Genomic DNA, 16,793 nt, shown 5'->3' with positions numbered 1-16,793 from the left:
ACATAAACCTTGATTATTCTCAGTACAGAGGTGGTAATAAGAAAGGCTCAGAAAACACTTAAGGCTAGTGATCAGGTTATCTCTTATTGCAGTTAAGAAAACCCCATGGTGGGAAATTCCCCCAGCAGATAAGGCAGCAAGGTAATAATAGTTTCAGCTAATTATTGCTGCATAAAGCCTGCTTCAAACATTACTGGCTGAAAACAATGATTTATTGTGGGCAAGTTGGGTGATTCCTCTGCTGGTATCACCTAGCCTTATTCGTATGGCTTCTTTCAGCAAGGGTTGGCTGAACTGGGCAGTCCAAGATGGCCTTATTCACACTTTGGCACTTAGTGCTGGCTGGCTGCTGGGGCACCTCAGTTTAATCCTAGCCTCCAAGCAGCGCTTCAGCCGCACTCTATTGGTCCAAACAACAAAAGCAGCCCAGAGCTATGGGAGGAGGTAATGGATCTCACCTTTTGGGAACCCAAAGAATTTCTGATCATCTTTTTCAATCTTTCGCAGGAATCAGTCTCCTTCAGTTAGAATAGAAATTACTAAGACTTGCCTCTTGGAGAAAGAAGCTTTCAATGTTCACAGTTTGGTGATGCTGATATGGCAAATGACCAGGGCTTCACAGAAAGCTACAATAAAGACACAATGACTCCTCATTTTATTATTAAACTTTTGACTGAGGTCACTGAGTTTATCTTTATTTCTTGTATTATGCAGGTGTGAATGGATTCTGTTCAGAGTTAATTGTAGTAGGAATTTTCCTAGTTATCATTCAAAATAGCGACACAATATTCTCTGTTTATATGGCTTCTTTCTAAATTACATTTCTCTGAAATCTGAGATGGTACAGATCAGATTTCTTTTTTTTTCCTGATTTCCTGCTTAAATGGTTTTAGAGAATACCATTCCATCCTCCCTGCTCCAAGGCTTCTGTCCCTTGGTTATTCTTCCTTGTACTTCTACTGGAATCTTCCCAATGATACTCAAACATGCTGTACTTTCTTCTTAATGGTCCTTCAGGGACCTCACTTGTCCTTTCACTTTTCATTCTGTCAACTACCCTTCAGAGCCACCAAGCTTAAAGAGTTACTTGCTATACATCCAGTGTATCTGCTTCCTTACTTCCCGTTCATCTTTAACCTACTCCAAAATGGCTTTTTTCCCTGTTAATCCACCAAATGTGCTTTTGCTAAGATCATTGGGACATTCATGATCCTACAATCTCTGTTAAAAATAGAAAAAATTATCACTATGTGGTGGTATGGGTCTATCGTCGCAGCTACTCAGAGGGGTGAGGCAGGAGGATCATCAGAGTCCGAGAGTTTGAAGTTGCAGTGAGCGATAATCATGCAGTACAGCTGGGATAACTGTGACTGTTAACCACCCCCCCAAAGCCAAATGTTTTGGTGCCATAAAAATATTTTATTTTATTAATTTAAGTAATTATTTTTTTTGAGATAGTCTCTAGCTGTCGCCCTCAGTAGTGTGCTGTGCCATCACAGCTCACAGCAACCTCCAACTGTTGGGCGTGAGCGATTCTCTTGCCTCAGCCTCCCAAGTAGCTGGGACGACAGGTGCCCACCACAACGCCCGACTATTTTTTGTGTTGCTGTTGAAGTTGTCACCCTTGTTTTTTAGCTGGCTCAGGCCAGGTTCAAACCTGCCACCCTCAGTGTATGTGGCTAGTGCCCTACCTTTTCTCTTAAAAAAAAAAAAGGGAAAGAAATAAAAACATATACACAAAGACTTGCATATAAGCAGTTTTAGCATTATTACTAAAAGGTTGCACTAAAAAAAAAATAAAAAAAAAAAGGTTGCACTTGTCCCAGAGGCCACATCAGAATGACAAGTACAAATGGTTGAGGATCGGAAAGAAATGTTTATTACTTTGCTGCAAATGAGGACGAAGGCACATCCCTATCTCAAAGTACCAATGTCAAAATATTGTTATTTTAAAACTCTGATTTTTAATAAGGATAAAATACAATATCAGACAAATCTGCTTTGAATTTTAGAAGACTTTTCTCCCTAAAGCAACGGACTTCTGAATATGCATCATCAAAAAATGCAGTCTAAGGTGATTCATAAATAGTGAAAAGTAAAATAGGATGGTGCCTGTGGCTCAGGAAGTAAGGTGCCAGTCTCATACACCGAGGGTGGTGGGTTTGAACCTGGCCCTGGCTAATTAAAAACAGCAGTGACAACTGCAACAAAAAGAAAAAAAAAAAGAAAATATTAAAAGTAAAATAATAGTCTTCCTTCATTTTGTTAGATTTTTCAAATAAGTTAAATTCTTATTCAACACTCCCTCTTAATCAAAACTAATTTTTGGTTTCTTTGATAATATGTACAAATTACTTTATTCCACATCTGTCACTTGTATTCCATCACTTTCCATAACATACACCATCGAGCCCACAGCTTTCTCTGAAAGAGATTCTGTGCCAGTCCTTTTAATTCTTATGAAGTTTTCTTGGTTTATGTCTTCTAATCTTATTTTCTTGGTGTTTTGAAATAATTGAGTAACTGGTTCCAACCTGCTTTTCTCAGACCTTTGAATCACGTGATTGTTTCCTTTTGAATCTGTAGGCATGGCAGAAACCTGAGTAGCAGATTTACTAAGTGAATATCCCATTGGGATAGCTGAACAAATATCGAGGTATTTTGCAAATATCTTTTTAAGTAGTGGAAATGCTTCTTCAACTTGATTACTAAAAAAAAAATACAGGTAACAAGTGAATACAGCAGGAATTTCAACTAACTTCATGGCAGTATTTATATGAGTGAAATGTCATTGAGATGCTAAAAATATAAAGTAAAATTGCCTTCTACCTTTCAGCATTTCCATTTTCTTTGCAGGAAAGTTTGCAGGTTCTATAGAAACCTTGAAAGTTTTTTTTAAATGGAATTTGCCCGATTTTATGTTTTATTACTTCTCAGAAAATAATAGAACTTCTTTTAGTCTTTGCTATCACTCTTGCTAGAAAAACCTTTTAATTCATTATTAATGGGTTAAGAAGAAGTAACTACTAAAGGCCAAGAACTCTGCAACATGCTCTGCAAAAAATAAAGATGTCCAATAAAGATACAGTGCTTGTTATTAAGGGTGCACAATCTGTTAAGGGAGATGGGCATGCAGGACAGGTGGCCTTGGAAAGGTTCCCAAAGGAGGTGTGCCTAGGTCAGGGTTGTTCTTTGAAATATGGACAGAAATTTTCTAGGCAGAGTTAACAAGAATGACAGGGACAGGCTCCCTGCAGTGCTTATTGGAGAATAATGTTCTACTGAAGATGTTCTACCAGTGACCTGACATCGGGAGCAGATTCCACCACTGTAAATGAAAGCATTTGCCCACCTTTTAGAATGCATTAATTCTTTAATATTTAGCTACTGGTATTTTTTTTTTTTTTTGAGATAAGAGTCTCACTTTGTCACGCTTGGAAGAGTGCTGTGGCATCACAGCTCACAGCAACCTCAAACCCTTAAGCTTAAGCAATCCTCTTGCCTCAGCCTCCCGAGTAACTGGGAATACAGATGCCTGCCACAATGTTCTGCTATTTTTAGAGATGAGGTCTTCCTTTTGCTCAAGGTGGTCTCAAACTCCTGAGCTCAAGCCATCCACCTGCTTCAGCCTCCCAAAGTGCTAAGATTATAGGAGTGAGCCACCATGCCCAGCCTTAAGCTAAATTTTTGAAAGATCTCTCATGAAATTCTAAAACGTGGGTATATGTAGTACCTCTTTCTTAGATTTGGAACTTGAAAATGAATGTTTCTTCTTAAATTGTCTTTGAATTAATAAAATAGGGTTTATTCTTTGGTTTTCTCCTCTTTAATTAAAAAGGAAACATTCCTGTCAAAAATGTGTAACTTGAATCTAATCATGGGGAAAAACAGATCCAAATTGGGAGACATTCTGTAAAACAAATAACACTAAGTCCTCTGTAAGTTGACTACCGGAAGGACTGTAACAAACTGGTCAACATGGCTTGGCGCCCATAGCTCAGTGGTTAGAGCGTGGGCCAAATACACTGGGGCTGATGGGTTCAAACCCAGCCAGGGCCTGATAAACAACAATGACAACAACAACAACAAAAATAGCCAGGCATTGTGTTGGGCGCCTATAGTCCCAGCTACTTGGGAGACTGAGGCAAGAGAATTGCTTAAGCCCAAGAGTTTGAGGGTGCTGTGAGCTGTGACACTACCTCAGTCTACAGAGGGTGACATAGTGAGACTCGGTCTAAAAAAACAAACAACAAACTGGTCAACATACAGAGATGGTCAACATAAAGAACTAGGCCTACTGTACTAATATGGTGTGTGTATAGTTTATGAAAATTAGGTTAACTTGAGGTGGTCAGTGTAGAGAAGTGGTTAACTATGAAGGTTCTTCTGTAATTTGTACTTAACAAATGCCAATACCATGAAAGGCTGAGGAACTGTTTAAGATTAAAGAAGGCTAAAGATACATGATTTCCAAATGCAGTGAATGATCTTGAATGGGGGGTGAGAGGAGATATGCTACAAATATTATTACTTGGACAATTGGAAAATTTGGAGATAAATGTTAATTAGATGATAATACTGCATCATTGTCAAATGCCATGGATGTGATCATTGTATTGTGGTTATTTAAGTGAATGTCCTTGTTCTTAGGACATACATGCTAAAATAGTTATGAGGGATGTATCTGCAACTTGCTCTCAAATTGTTTAGCAATGGATAGATAAATACAGAGAGAAAGTAAAATGTGCAAAATGTTAATAGTCGCTGAATCTAGGAGGTAGAGGATAAAAATTGCTTAGTGTATTGTTGTTACACTTCTGTAGATTTACAACTTTTTCAAAATGAAAAATTGGAAAACAGTTTTAGAAAACATTAATAAAACTATGAAACAATATATTGCATTTGAAATTAACAAACATAAAATAATGTTAACTTATATATTTATCAATTTGTGCATTCAACTTCAATCTAATAGAGGGATTAAAGAGGAACCAAATACAGTAAGGTAGATTTGGCCCAGTTAGTCTCACCTTAACTTCCCCAGAGTCTTGAGGACATGAAGGTGAAAAAGTCTATTGGGGGAATCTTTGGACTAGCATTCAGGTTGCCATTTAAAAAGAAATCTTGAATGTATATGGAAGAACAAAAGTCCATAGAGAGGTAAATCAATTTGGACAAAAAGAACATAGAGGCTCGCTTTACTAGATATTAAGATATGTTACAAAGTCAAAGTAACAAAAAACAATCTCATACAGGAATAAATAAATGATCAATAGAACATAACAGAGCTGCAACTTAAACCTAGGTACGTTCAGGAACCTCACATATGATACAGGCAACACTATAAGGCAAAGGAGACAGAACAGACTAAATTTAGTATGATGGTATTGTGAACACTGGCTCATTATATAGACAAAATTAAAGCAGAATCGTTATCTTACATACAAAAGTGGAGTCCAAATGCATTAAACACCTAAATGTGAATGGTCAAACTATACTTGAAATAGAAGAAAATATAGGACAATGTATTTGTCGCCTTTGGGTGTGAATAAGACCTAAAAAGCTTAAACAGTAGGGGGAAAACAAATGGATTTGATTACTCATAATTAAGAATTTCTATTCAATAAGAAACGAACAAAAAGAGACTAGAAGGAGATACTTGCTATGTCCAAGATGACAGGAGACGCAATAGCTGAAATATAAAAAGAACTCCTTAACTGGGTGCTGTGGTTCATGCCTGTAATCCCAGTATTTTGGGATGCTAAGGTAGGAAGATTGCTTGAGGATAGGACTTTGAGGCCAGGCTGGGCAAGATACTGAGATCCCATCTCTCCCTAAAAAAGCAGTTATCGGCTCAGCTCCTGTAGCTCAAGTGGCTAAGGCACCAGACACATACAGCAGAGGTGGAGGGTTCGAATTCAGCCCGGGCCTGCCATACAACAATGCCAACTACAACCAAAAAAAAAAAAAAAGCCAGGTGTTGTGGTGGGCATCTGTAGTCCCATCTACTTGGGAGGCTGAGGCAAGGGAATCGCTTAAGCCCAGGAGTTGGAGGTTGCCGTGAGCTGTAATGCCACAGCACTCTACCCAGGGCAACAGCTTGAGGCTCTGACTCAAAAAAAAAAAAGGTAATTATCCAGGTATGGTGATGCATGCCTATCTATAGTCGTATAGATAGGGAGCCTGGGAGAAAGGATCACTTTAACTCAGGAGTTTGAGATTACAGTGAACTATGATTATACCACTGCACTCCAGCCTGGGTGGCAGAATGAAATAACCCCTACAAAATATGTAGGGGGTGGTGCCTATGGCTCAAAGGAGTAGGGCGCCGGCCCCATATACTGGAGGTGGTGGGTTCAAACCTGGCCCTGGCCAAAAACTGCAAAAAAAAAAAAAAGATAAAAGTAGGAAAAAACATAATAGAGAAAAGGGCAAAGTATATAAAGACATAATCTACAGATTAGGGAATCCCAAATAGATTGAGTATATAAAGAGACAAATTTACTATCTATCATATTAATAGAAATGCATGTTTATTATCATCAAAATGGTAAGACTTTAGAAAGGCAGATAGTATCAAGTATAAGGAGAATGTAGGATGACAGGAAACCTTGTGCACTGCTGGTGAAGATATTGTTAACTCCTCTTTATTTTATATTCCACATCCAATCTGTCAATGAATCCTATTTCTACTTCCACCCTTGCACATCCCTCCCACTGTATATTCTTCAAGCAGTATTTGGTTTGAGCCTTTTAGAACACAAGCCAAATCACATCAGTCCTCTGCTTAACACACTCCAGTTGCTTCCCACTTCAGAGCACAAGCCAAATTCTCTACATCTCTGGTCCCCAGCTGTGGTAGGTAGAATAATGGCCCCCAAAGATGTCTATGTCCTAATCTCAAGAAGCTGTGAATATATGTTACATGGCAAAGGGTTGCCAAAATTAAGGTTGCCAATCCACTGCCTCTCAGATAGGAAGAATATTATGGAATAATTGGGTGGAACCAAGGTGATCACAAAGGTCTTCCTAAGTGAAAGGAGACAAATTTCAGTGTTTAGTGTGATGTGACATGGCAAAGACTTGACTGACTATTGTTGGCTTTGAAGACAGATGGGGACCAAAAGCCAAGGAATGTAGGCCACCTATAGAACCTGGAAAGATAAGAAAATGAATTCTCCTTAGAGCCTTTAGAAGGAATGCAGCTCTACTGACATTTTGATTTTAGTCCAGTGAGACCCATTTTGGACTTGTAACCTCAAGGACTTTATGATAAATTTGTGTTGCTTAAAGCCACCAAATCTGTGGCAATAGATTTGGCAATAGACAATAGCAATAAGAAACTAATATACCAATGAACACTCTCTCCTTTCTCCTAAGCCCTGTGACCTCACTGCTTTTCCTTAAGCCTGTGCTATGCCAAACCCTCTCCTGCTACAAGGCCTTTGCAGTTATAGTTTTTTCAGTCTGAAGCAATTTTTGAATTGCAAACCACTTCTGTTAGGGGTAATTATAGACATGGGGCTTGAAAGTATGACAAGCTGGTAGACTTCATGGTGAAGTAACACAGATCAGATTTATCCCCATGCAGAGATCAGATTTATCCCCATGCCTTAAGCAACTTAAAAAACAGACAAAACACATGAAACAATAATTTTTAGGTACTGGACCATAGGGAGTGCAGAAGAGTGATTCCTGAGAGAAAGGAAATAAAGTAAAACCCTATGAATGCTCATTGTCCAGGATTTTCAAGCCTCATCATGAGGAGGAAACTAATTATTATTTTTTTTAGACAGAGTTTCACTTTGTTGCCCTGAGTAGTGTGCTGTGGTGTCATAGCTCACATCAAACTCAAACTCCTGGGCCCAAGTGATCCTCTTGTCTCAGGCTCCTGAGTAGCTGGGACTATAAGCAGTCACCACAATGCCAGCAGCTTTTAGAGACTGGTTCTAGCTCTTGCTCAGGATGGCCTCAAACTCCTGAGCTCAAATGATCTGCCCTTCTCGGCCTCCCAGAATGCTAAGATTACAGGCATGAGCCACTGGCCCAGCCAGAGGAAACTAATTTTTAAAAATGAACAGAGCATCACTGAGCTGTGGGGCAGTATCAGGTAGCTTAATATGTGTGTAAATGGAATCCCAGTTTTGTTTTGTTTTTTGAGACAGAGTCTCACTTTGTTGCCCTTGGTAGAGTGCTATGGTGTCATAGCTCACAGCAACCTCAAACTCTTGAGCTTAAGTGATTCTCTTGCCTCCCAAGTAGCTGGGACTACAGGTGCCTGCCATGACGCCTAGCTATTTTTTTTTTTTTTGGTTGTAGTTGTCATTGTTGTTTTGGCAGGCCAGGGGTGGATTCGAACCTGTCAGTTCCGGTGTATGTGGCTGGCACCCTAGCCATTAAGCTACAGGTGCCAAGCCAGATTTTTTTTTTCTTTGAGGAGACCAGGAAGGGGACAGGAAAAAAGAAAGGCAAAATAGAGGTGTTTGTAGTGAAGCTTTGGAAATGATAGAGAAACCAAGGGACTAGAAAACTGAGACCTTAGAACTACACAGAGGGTGTCACAAGACAGAGATCAGGGATACTGTATAAGGTTTAGTTGGGACAGGGTGAGGCAATGCACCACTCACTGGGCTTCCATAGAAGGAAGGACATTTTTACTTTCTCATTAGGGGAAGAAGACAACAGTCATTGACAAGAAAAGAAAGGAAAATCTTTACACCCTCTGTAGGCCTTCAAATGACTGTTTCCCTGCATTTTTTCCAAAGAATCTTCAGTAATATTTAAGTTACATAAATGCTTAAACTGTTCTTATTCTTTCCCTAAGGGAGGTACTTTCCTACTTGCTATATTAATAATCCCCTAACCCCATGGCTTGGCGCCAGTAGCTCAGTGTGTAGAGTGCCAGCCACATACACTGAAGCTGGTGGGTTGGAGCCTGGCCCGGGCCTGCTTAACAACAATGACAACTGCAACCAAAAAATAGCCGGCCATTGTGGCAGGCACCTGTAGACCCAGCTACAAGGGAGGCTGAGGCAAGAGAATCGCTTGAGCCCAAGAGTTTGAGGTTGCTATGAGCTGTGATGCCACAGCAAACCACCAAGGGCGACATAGTGAGACTCTGTCTCAAAAAAAAAAAAAAAAAAAAATCCCCTGATTCCCACCGAAGTACTCAACTCCAACTTATAGTTTTAAAGCTAGTACATTATTTCCTATTTGTTTTAAATAATGCTAGATAATGAGACTCTTGTGTTCAGAATAATCTTAGTATCTGAAGGAGTGACAAGATTAGCATTTATGGTCTTTGAGAGCCCATACTTTTTTTTTTAATTTTTTTTTTCTGTTTTTGTAGAGACAGAGTTTCACTTTATGGCCCTCGGTAGAGTGCCATGGCATCACACAGCTCACAGCAACCTCCAACTCCTGGGCTTAAGCGATTCTCTTGCCTCAGCCTCCCGAGTAGCTGGGACTACAGGCGCCCGCCACAACGCCCGGCTATTTTTTGGTTGCAATTTGGCAGGGGCCGAGTTTGAACCCGCCACCCTCGGTATATGGGGCTGGCGCCTTACCAACTGAGCCACAGGCGCCGCCCTTACTTTTTTGTTACTTTATCAACTAGGAATAATTATATTTCAGAAAAAATATGCTCCTTGGGTCCTCTAATCTCTTTACCTAAAATTATAGGAACATTTCCTTTTTCAGTATCCAGTTGTATGTACAAAATATATAGTATCTGAAAAATGCTACAAAATATGAGAATATGTAACAACACACAATGATGAAAAATCAGAAGAAGGAAGGGAAAAACAAGAAACTTATATTTAAATATTTTCTTATGAAAAAATATAACGTAGAAGATATTTATCCCTCCCAATGATCCTTATGGGAAAAAATTAGTACTCACCTGGCAAAAACAGGGATCGTTAGTCTCCTCAAATGTGAGCTTACTTTTGAAATGCACAGACTTATACTGTATCAAGATCATCAGAAGACTGCTGTAAAAACCTAATTTCTATGTCATCTGTAGGAAAAGAAAGGGCGATAAAGTCATGTTGCTTGTTCAGAAGCTCTTGTGTTGAGAAGAGTGGGACGTTCTTTTTTTGTTAACTATCACCAATGTTTGTTTGTTTGTTTTTTCTGGAAAAGATAGTTGGAGAAGGACAGGCATGTGGAGAGGGAATATCGGTCAGGAATATGCTGTTATTTCATCGCTAGTTCTGTCGACTCCCAATTCCACCCTGATCGTGCAGAGCTGATTAAGGCCCTGCGTCGACAGGCTCCCCAGGCTGCAGGCTGCCCGCGCTCACCGAGACAGGCAGGCACAGGAGGACAGGACTTGAAGGCTTCGTCAAAACGGCAGGAGCTGCGGCTAAGAGCAGCTCTGGAGAGTAAATGGTTTACTGAACGTGGGTCTAGAACGATGCTCTATCTCTGGGAAAAGTGGTCCAAAACCACCTCTGCGAAGCAGTTGGTGTTCAAGAGCTGAAGGAAGGAGGCGCGGCCAGAGACCACCCTGCACATGCGCGTTCCATCCAGCTTTAGGCTGGAAGAAACACCTAAAGGAAAAGGGGCGCGCGACTGGTTACTAGGAGACGAGACGCTCGGGGCGGGCGTCCAGGCGCTGCGTGGGCGTGCGCCTGCGCGGCGCGGATGGGCGAAGAAGAGCCTTTTCCCAGCGCCCTGTAAGGCGGGCAGGTGTCTGTACGCGTCGCTACGTGCGTGGGTGCGCGCGCACGGCTTCTAGTCCCAGCGAGAGGGAGGGTCGAGCCAGGTACGCGTGCGCACGGACATTAGGGGCGCGAGGGACGGAAGCGGAGCAGAGGCACCGGGGTGGTGGAAGAAGAGCCCCCCTCAGGTACAGAGCGTGAGGGCGGGGCTGACGGCGGCTGCGGCCGGCGCTAACCGCCCGCGCTTCCTTCCCGCCGGGACCTGCCTTCCTCCGACTCCGCCAGGGCGGGGCCAAGTCGATTTGAGGGTGGGAAGGGAGGAGAAAGGGGAGGAGGATGGAGACAGGGCGGAGAATGGAGACGGGGCAGGACTTGGAGCACTGGCGGAGGCTGGAGCTTGGCAGTCGCAGGGATGAACTCTGGGAAGGACACCGGGCCGAGAATGCTGGGGAGGGACCCGGAGCTCCAGGTAGAAGCAGCGGAGATGCGCCGGGCTGGGGCAGGTCTCCGAGAAGGCAGCTACAAGGGGGCGGGTGTGACAGGTTTGGGGCTGCGGGTGCTCGGAGGCGGGTATTCTCTGCCTAAATTGATGTGAGGATCAGTAGCGGGCCTTGGAGCGAGCTGGGGAAGCCTTCCCGGAGCAGACTTTGCCCTGTTGTCGTTTCTTGGGAGTATAGAGTTGAGCCCAGTTCCTATGGTGACCGCTTCGCTTCCTGCCACATCTCTCCTTTTCGTTGTTGGGGGAAACTGTTCTGTTTAGAAATGCTCTGGAGTGGAGCTGAGACATATGGAAGTCAGAGATTTGGGAATTCATCCTGGCTCCTCCTGACTCCTAATCTCTCACTTCTGAGTCTCTATAGGCTTAGGGTGATGGAGGTCCAAGGTTATGTAGACATTTGCGTGGAAATTTCATGTAAGTTCAGTAGAAATTGTACACAAGAAAGACAGGTCACGGTGGCTTTTGTTTGAAAAAGTTTTGCGACTTAAGTTGGATAATTATGTGATCATGGACCTATTACCTAAAAATGCAGAAGAATACTCACCCCACCCCCCCAAATAAAGTCGAAGATCATGGCTTCAGGAAAGTTTGCATAGATGACAGTATTTCAGCATTTTCTTTTTTCTATTCCAGGCCTTTACATCCCCAGATACTAGTTGTTTTAAATTTTTCTGCTAGTTTTCAGCATTTCAAGTACACTCTGTTTACCTTTATGGAGATAAATAGAATGACAATTAGTTTGTAAGTAGAATAAAATAGGTTAGTTATAAAAGGAGAGTGTCAATTAACATCTGCCTCCAGGATAAAAGGAATTCTTTTTTTTTTATGGTTAAATCATAGCTGTGTACATTAGTGCAATCAAGGGGTACAATGTGCTGGTTTGGTATACAATCTGAAATGTTCTCATCAAACTGTTCAATGTAGCCTTCAGATAAAAGGAATTCTTGTTTGTATTTTAATTGATCAATGACTCAAACCCTTAGTCCTAATTAGTTTGAACTAGGAAGGTACATTAATGAAATATTTATTTTGAACTCTAAACTTTGGCATTCTTCAATGGCAGTTTCCAAAATATTTCTCATTTTCATTACCTTCTGAAGAAAAATCACTGCTTGTAACCCAGAATATAATCAGGTTTAGAGATTCTCTGATCTCTCTTTTCTGTTGTCTTTTTCAGTTGCTCAGACCAGTATAGGATGATGTGGATTAATTTTAAAGTCCTCCATATACAGAGGCAGTTAGACCAGGTATTATTATTTAATCCCTTTCCAGATTACATGCTCCTTTTTATGCCCATAGATAGCCACTTCCTTATTTTTTCCATATAGTTTCGCCATCTTCGTGTGTGAACATGCACATTATATTAATATTTTGGCTTGTTTTTTGAACTTTGTGTAAACAAAATTGTGCTGAGTATTCATGTGTATCTTCTTTTCTCACCATCATTCTTAAGATCTATCTTTCTTGTTGCTTGTGATATTTAGTTTGGTGATTGTTTTAGTTCCATTGTTTAACCACAATTTAGTTTATTGTTGGTGGATATTAAGGTTGTTCCAGTTTTTGGCCCTTATGAATGGCAGTGCCACAAATATTCTTACACAGGTGTCCCAGAAAAATCTTTTCAAGTAAGCTAGTTAGTGAAAGGTTTAGGGATAGAGTCCGGCCAGTGTTCGCAAAACAGAGAGGAGGCAGTCCAGGGATTAAGGATATGCTTTATTTTAAAGGAGCAGAATGGAGTCTGACCAGAAGTCAGCTCAGCTTACACATTTTCAAGGGACTTTTATTAGTGTAGTTGGAAAGTGGGAGGTGGGTCATGAGAGATGAGGGAAGTCGTCTTTCCTGCAGAGTGAATGATGCTGTGTCCCAGACTGATTTTAGAATTACTGCCTTCCATAAAATGTGTTAATTTTGCGTGACCTTATCTCTAGTGCCAACCAGGGATTCTGATGCTTCCCAGGAACACTGTCCTTGAAGCCTTTCAGGAGGGTGGGAAGGGGTTGCTGTGATCATGCTATTTGGTCTCTTAATTTGCTTTCTTTCTCTAGCTGTCCTCCCAGGATGGCTATACTCTTCTCAGAGTCATAAGGATTTATAGGAGTAGGGGAAGGGGGTTGCTGCAATAATGTAATTTGGTTTCTGGCCTGCTTTCTTTCTGCACCTGTCTCCCAAATAGTTGTACATTTGTCAGGGTCCTGAGGATTTCTTCTTCACAGTAAGTTTTTTGTCTAAGTTGTGCTATAACATCGGTCTATTGTATTATGAAATTACTTTAGTCCAGAAAAGCCTCTTGAAAACAACTACAGTATTTAATCCTGCTTTACTCTAAGAGATCTCAAGAAACACTACTTCTAAGGCTATTGTTTTATGCTTAGTTGAAGAAGCAAGTTATTTCTTTACATATAGTTTAGATTGCAGAAAAAAAGAAGAGCTTTGGGGAAGAAAAGGTTTTGGATGGAATGACTAGAGAGGTTCATTTTCTTAAGAAAGTTAAACAGTGTGGCTTTACTATTTTATTTAAAGTGAATTCCCAAAATATTTGTTTATTTTTATTATAAATATAAAATCCTTTCATAATTATTCATAAGATTTTGTGTGGTTTTCCATATCCTTCTATTAATGAGGCAATTCCTTTCTACTTCAGAGTGTCTGTAAGTTTAAACTTCTGGAGATAATTTTTAAAAAAGAACACAGAGACTCGATTCCTAGTTGAACTACTATAATAGAACCAGATTTCAGAGTTCCATACAAGTACTCCAGTGTTTTCCATTATTCTATCAAAATATTCAATAGACATTTGTTGACCACGTATTATGTGCCTCATATTTTGCTCAACATTGATGATACTTTTAGCATATGATCTTACGTCCTATTCACTAAAAAATTTAAATTATACCAGACAGAAATGTTTTCAAATTTCTACCTAGGCTTATGTAAATCTCCTCCTGTCCTTATTTTTCTCTTTTTTGTCTCAGATGATAATGCACACTCTTTTCCTGGATTTCCTCTTACTGCCTCAGCTGTTTTTCTCCATCAATTAATACTAACCTGTGTTTTAGGAATCTTTCTTATTTCTGCACTGTGGTCTTCTTCACCTGGAATTCAAGGATCTTAGAAATTCTTAAATACCCTGAAATAGTTTGTTAAGGTATATTTGCATTGATTCTGAAAGGGGTCTTTGATGTAAACTGAATTGTAAAACAAGTTTTTTTCCTCTTTGTTGACCCTTTTACAGCCTTGTCTTCCTCTACCTCTCTTCCTCTTATAATTATGCTTCCTAAAATAAGTTCATATTTTCTTTTTCTTTACTACTTATTCATTAGTCTTCTTGAGACTTGCTTCCACTCCACCCCTATTGTCAAACTGCTTTTTGTTTTAATAGTCAAAATTCATTGTTTATCGAGTCCCAACTTTGTTCTGGGCATTTTTAAGGCATTAGGGATATAATGGTGACCAGAGAAAAGCCTAGGTCTCTTGAACTGTATGTTCTAGTATCAGGACATAGACAGTCAACAAGTGAGCGAGTAAATGATATAATTTTAAGTAGTGGTAAGTATAAATATCCTAATAAGAGAGTGGCTGAGAGAGAGACTACTTCAGGTGAGAAGTCAGGGAAGACCCTCTGACATTTCAGCCAGAGAGTTGATGATGATAAGGAGCCAACCATGCTGGAGAGAGAGTGTTCCTAAGAGGGGGAAAGCAAGGCAGAAGACTTGGAATGAGATCGGCAAATATCTTAGTCCTTTGAGCTGCTGTAATGACACACCATATGTTCGGTAGCTTATAAACAACAGAAATTTAATTCTCACAGTTCTGGAGGCTGGGAAGTCCAAGACCAAGAAGCCAGGAGATTCAGTGTCTGGTAAGGGCTTCTTTTCCTGGTTCATAGACAGTACCTTCAGACTGTGTTCTTACATTTTGGAAGGGGTGAGGGAGCTCTCTGGGGCCTGTTTTATAAAGGTAACTGATCATGCTTAATCACCTCCCCAAAACTGTGTCTCTTAATATGATTACTTTGGGAATTAGGATTTTAACATGGATTTTGGGAAACAAAAACATACAGACCAGAGCAGCACACTAGAAAAACAGAAAGAAAACAAATACAGCTGGTGGGTAAACAAAGAAGCAAGCACTAGATCTTTTTAGTGAAGGCAAGGGCCAAATCATGTCGGGTCTTAAAAAGTTTGGATTTTATTCTAATTGCACTGGAAAGTCATTGGAATATTTTTGAATCATTATTTTTAGTGGTTGCTTTGATTTCAGTGTGGGTAATAGGTTGTAGGGAGCAATAGTAGAAGCAAAAAGATCAGTGGGAAACTCTTGTAGTATTCTAGGTGGGAGATTATGGTGATTTGGCCAAGGGAGATGGTGATTAAAAAGTAGAAAAGTGTATGGATTTAGGATATATTTTGGAAGTAGAACCAATAAAATTTGCTAAAGGATTAGATGGGAGTCAGGGAAAGATAAAAATCAAAGATAACTCCTTGCTTTTTTTTTTTCTTTCTTTCTTTTCTTTTTCTTTTTTTTTTGACTGTGTCTTGCTCTGTCTTACAGGCTGAAGTGCAATGGTGTGATCATAGCTCCCTTTAGCCTCCAATTCTTGGGCTCAAGCGATCCTCCCTTTTCCCCAGCCTCTCAAAGTAATGGGATTACAGGTGTGAGCCACCACACCTGGCCATCTCCTCAGTTTTTTTTTTTTTCTTTTTTTAATTTAAGCAATGGCTTAGACAAAATGATGGTGTAATGTGATATGAGAGGATGGGGAAGGGGCGGTGCCCATAGCTCAGTGGCTAGGGTGCTGGTCACATACATGGAGGCTAGCAGGTTCAAACCTGGCCCAGACCAGCTAAAACAACAAAGACAACTGCAACAAAAAAATAGGCAGGTGTTGCAGTGGGCGCCTGTAGATCTAGTTACTTGGGAAGCTGAGGCAAGAGAATTGCTTGAGCCCAAGAGTTTGAGGTTGCTGGGAGCTATGACACCATGGCTGTCTACCCAGGGCGACAGCTTGAAATTCTGTCTCAAAAAAAAAGATAGGAAAGGAACATAGTGGAAAAGAGGGTTGAGATCAGGGGTACAGGTGGGGGAATTGAGAGGTCTGTTTTAGACATGTTACAGTTGCCAAGACTGTGGACGTCCAATAAATGCAATATATCATGTTAAGTGCTCTAATAGAGATATGTTCATAGTTCTGTTGGAATGGAGAGTAGATGATAAGTGTTTTGGGGAAAAATAGAAGTCAGAAATAACTTTTTTGGTAGCCCTTTTGTTGGTGTTTCTTTAGTACCTATGTGCAATAATCATGCTGTACTGTAATTTCCGATTTACTTGTTCTGGACTTCCTTAGATTCATTTAGAGTTGAAATTATATGATTCTGTTTGTTTTCCATCTTCTCGTCTGCAGAAATGAATATTATTGGTTTGTTCTTATAGCTATTTATAAGTTTGTTTGTTTATTTATTTGATACACAGTCTCACTGTGTTACCTGCCCCAGGCTATAGTATTGTGGCATCATAGCTCACAGCAACCTCAAACTCTTGGGCTCAAGCAATCCTTTTACCTCAGCCTCTTGAGTAGCTGGGTCAATAGGTGCCTGCCTCAACACCCAGCTAGTTTTTCTATTTTCAGTAGT

General features: G+C 40.4%; 2 protein-coding genes across 11 annotated transcripts in view; one reads left to right on the top strand and one right to left on the bottom strand.

Annotated features, from left to right (window-relative positions):
- Positions 1 to 2,356: 2,356 nt before the first annotated feature.
- On the bottom strand, positions 2,357 to 3,163 carry C4H2orf15 (chromosome 4 C2orf15 homolog). Its single transcript, XM_053588373.1, has one exon. It carries the CDS (start codon positions 2,762 to 2,764, stop codon positions 2,357 to 2,359), a length of 408 nt encoding a protein of 135 aa, XP_053444348.1. The 5' UTR covers positions 2,765 to 3,163.
- Positions 3,164 to 10,655: 7,492 nt separating this feature from the next.
- TSGA10 (testis specific 10) overlaps positions 10,656 to 16,793 on the top strand; it is a 137,760-nt gene continuing 131,622 nt past the window's right edge. For 3 of the 10 annotated variants that reach the window (XM_053588358.1, XM_053588359.1, XM_053588356.1), the window contains exons 1-2: positions 11,038 to 11,133; positions 14,972 to 15,022. In XM_053588358.1, the coding sequence (XP_053444333.1) occupies positions 11,077 to 11,133; positions 14,972 to 15,022 (108 nt within the window). In that variant the 5' untranslated portion in view covers positions 11,038 to 11,076. Of the gene's footprint in view, positions 10,853 to 11,036; positions 11,134 to 11,486; positions 11,578 to 14,971; positions 15,023 to 16,793 lie in introns of those variants that run through there. The other 7 variants (XM_053588365.1, XM_053588364.1, XM_053588360.1 and 4 more) reach the window with 6 other exon arrangements.

Source organism: Nycticebus coucang, chromosome 4, assembly GCF_027406575.1.
Source record: "Nycticebus coucang isolate mNycCou1 chromosome 4, mNycCou1.pri, whole genome shotgun sequence".
NCBI classification, from domain to species: domain Eukaryota; kingdom Metazoa; phylum Chordata; class Mammalia; order Primates; family Lorisidae; genus Nycticebus; species Nycticebus coucang.
This window is presented reverse-complemented; position numbering and strand designations above follow the sequence as displayed.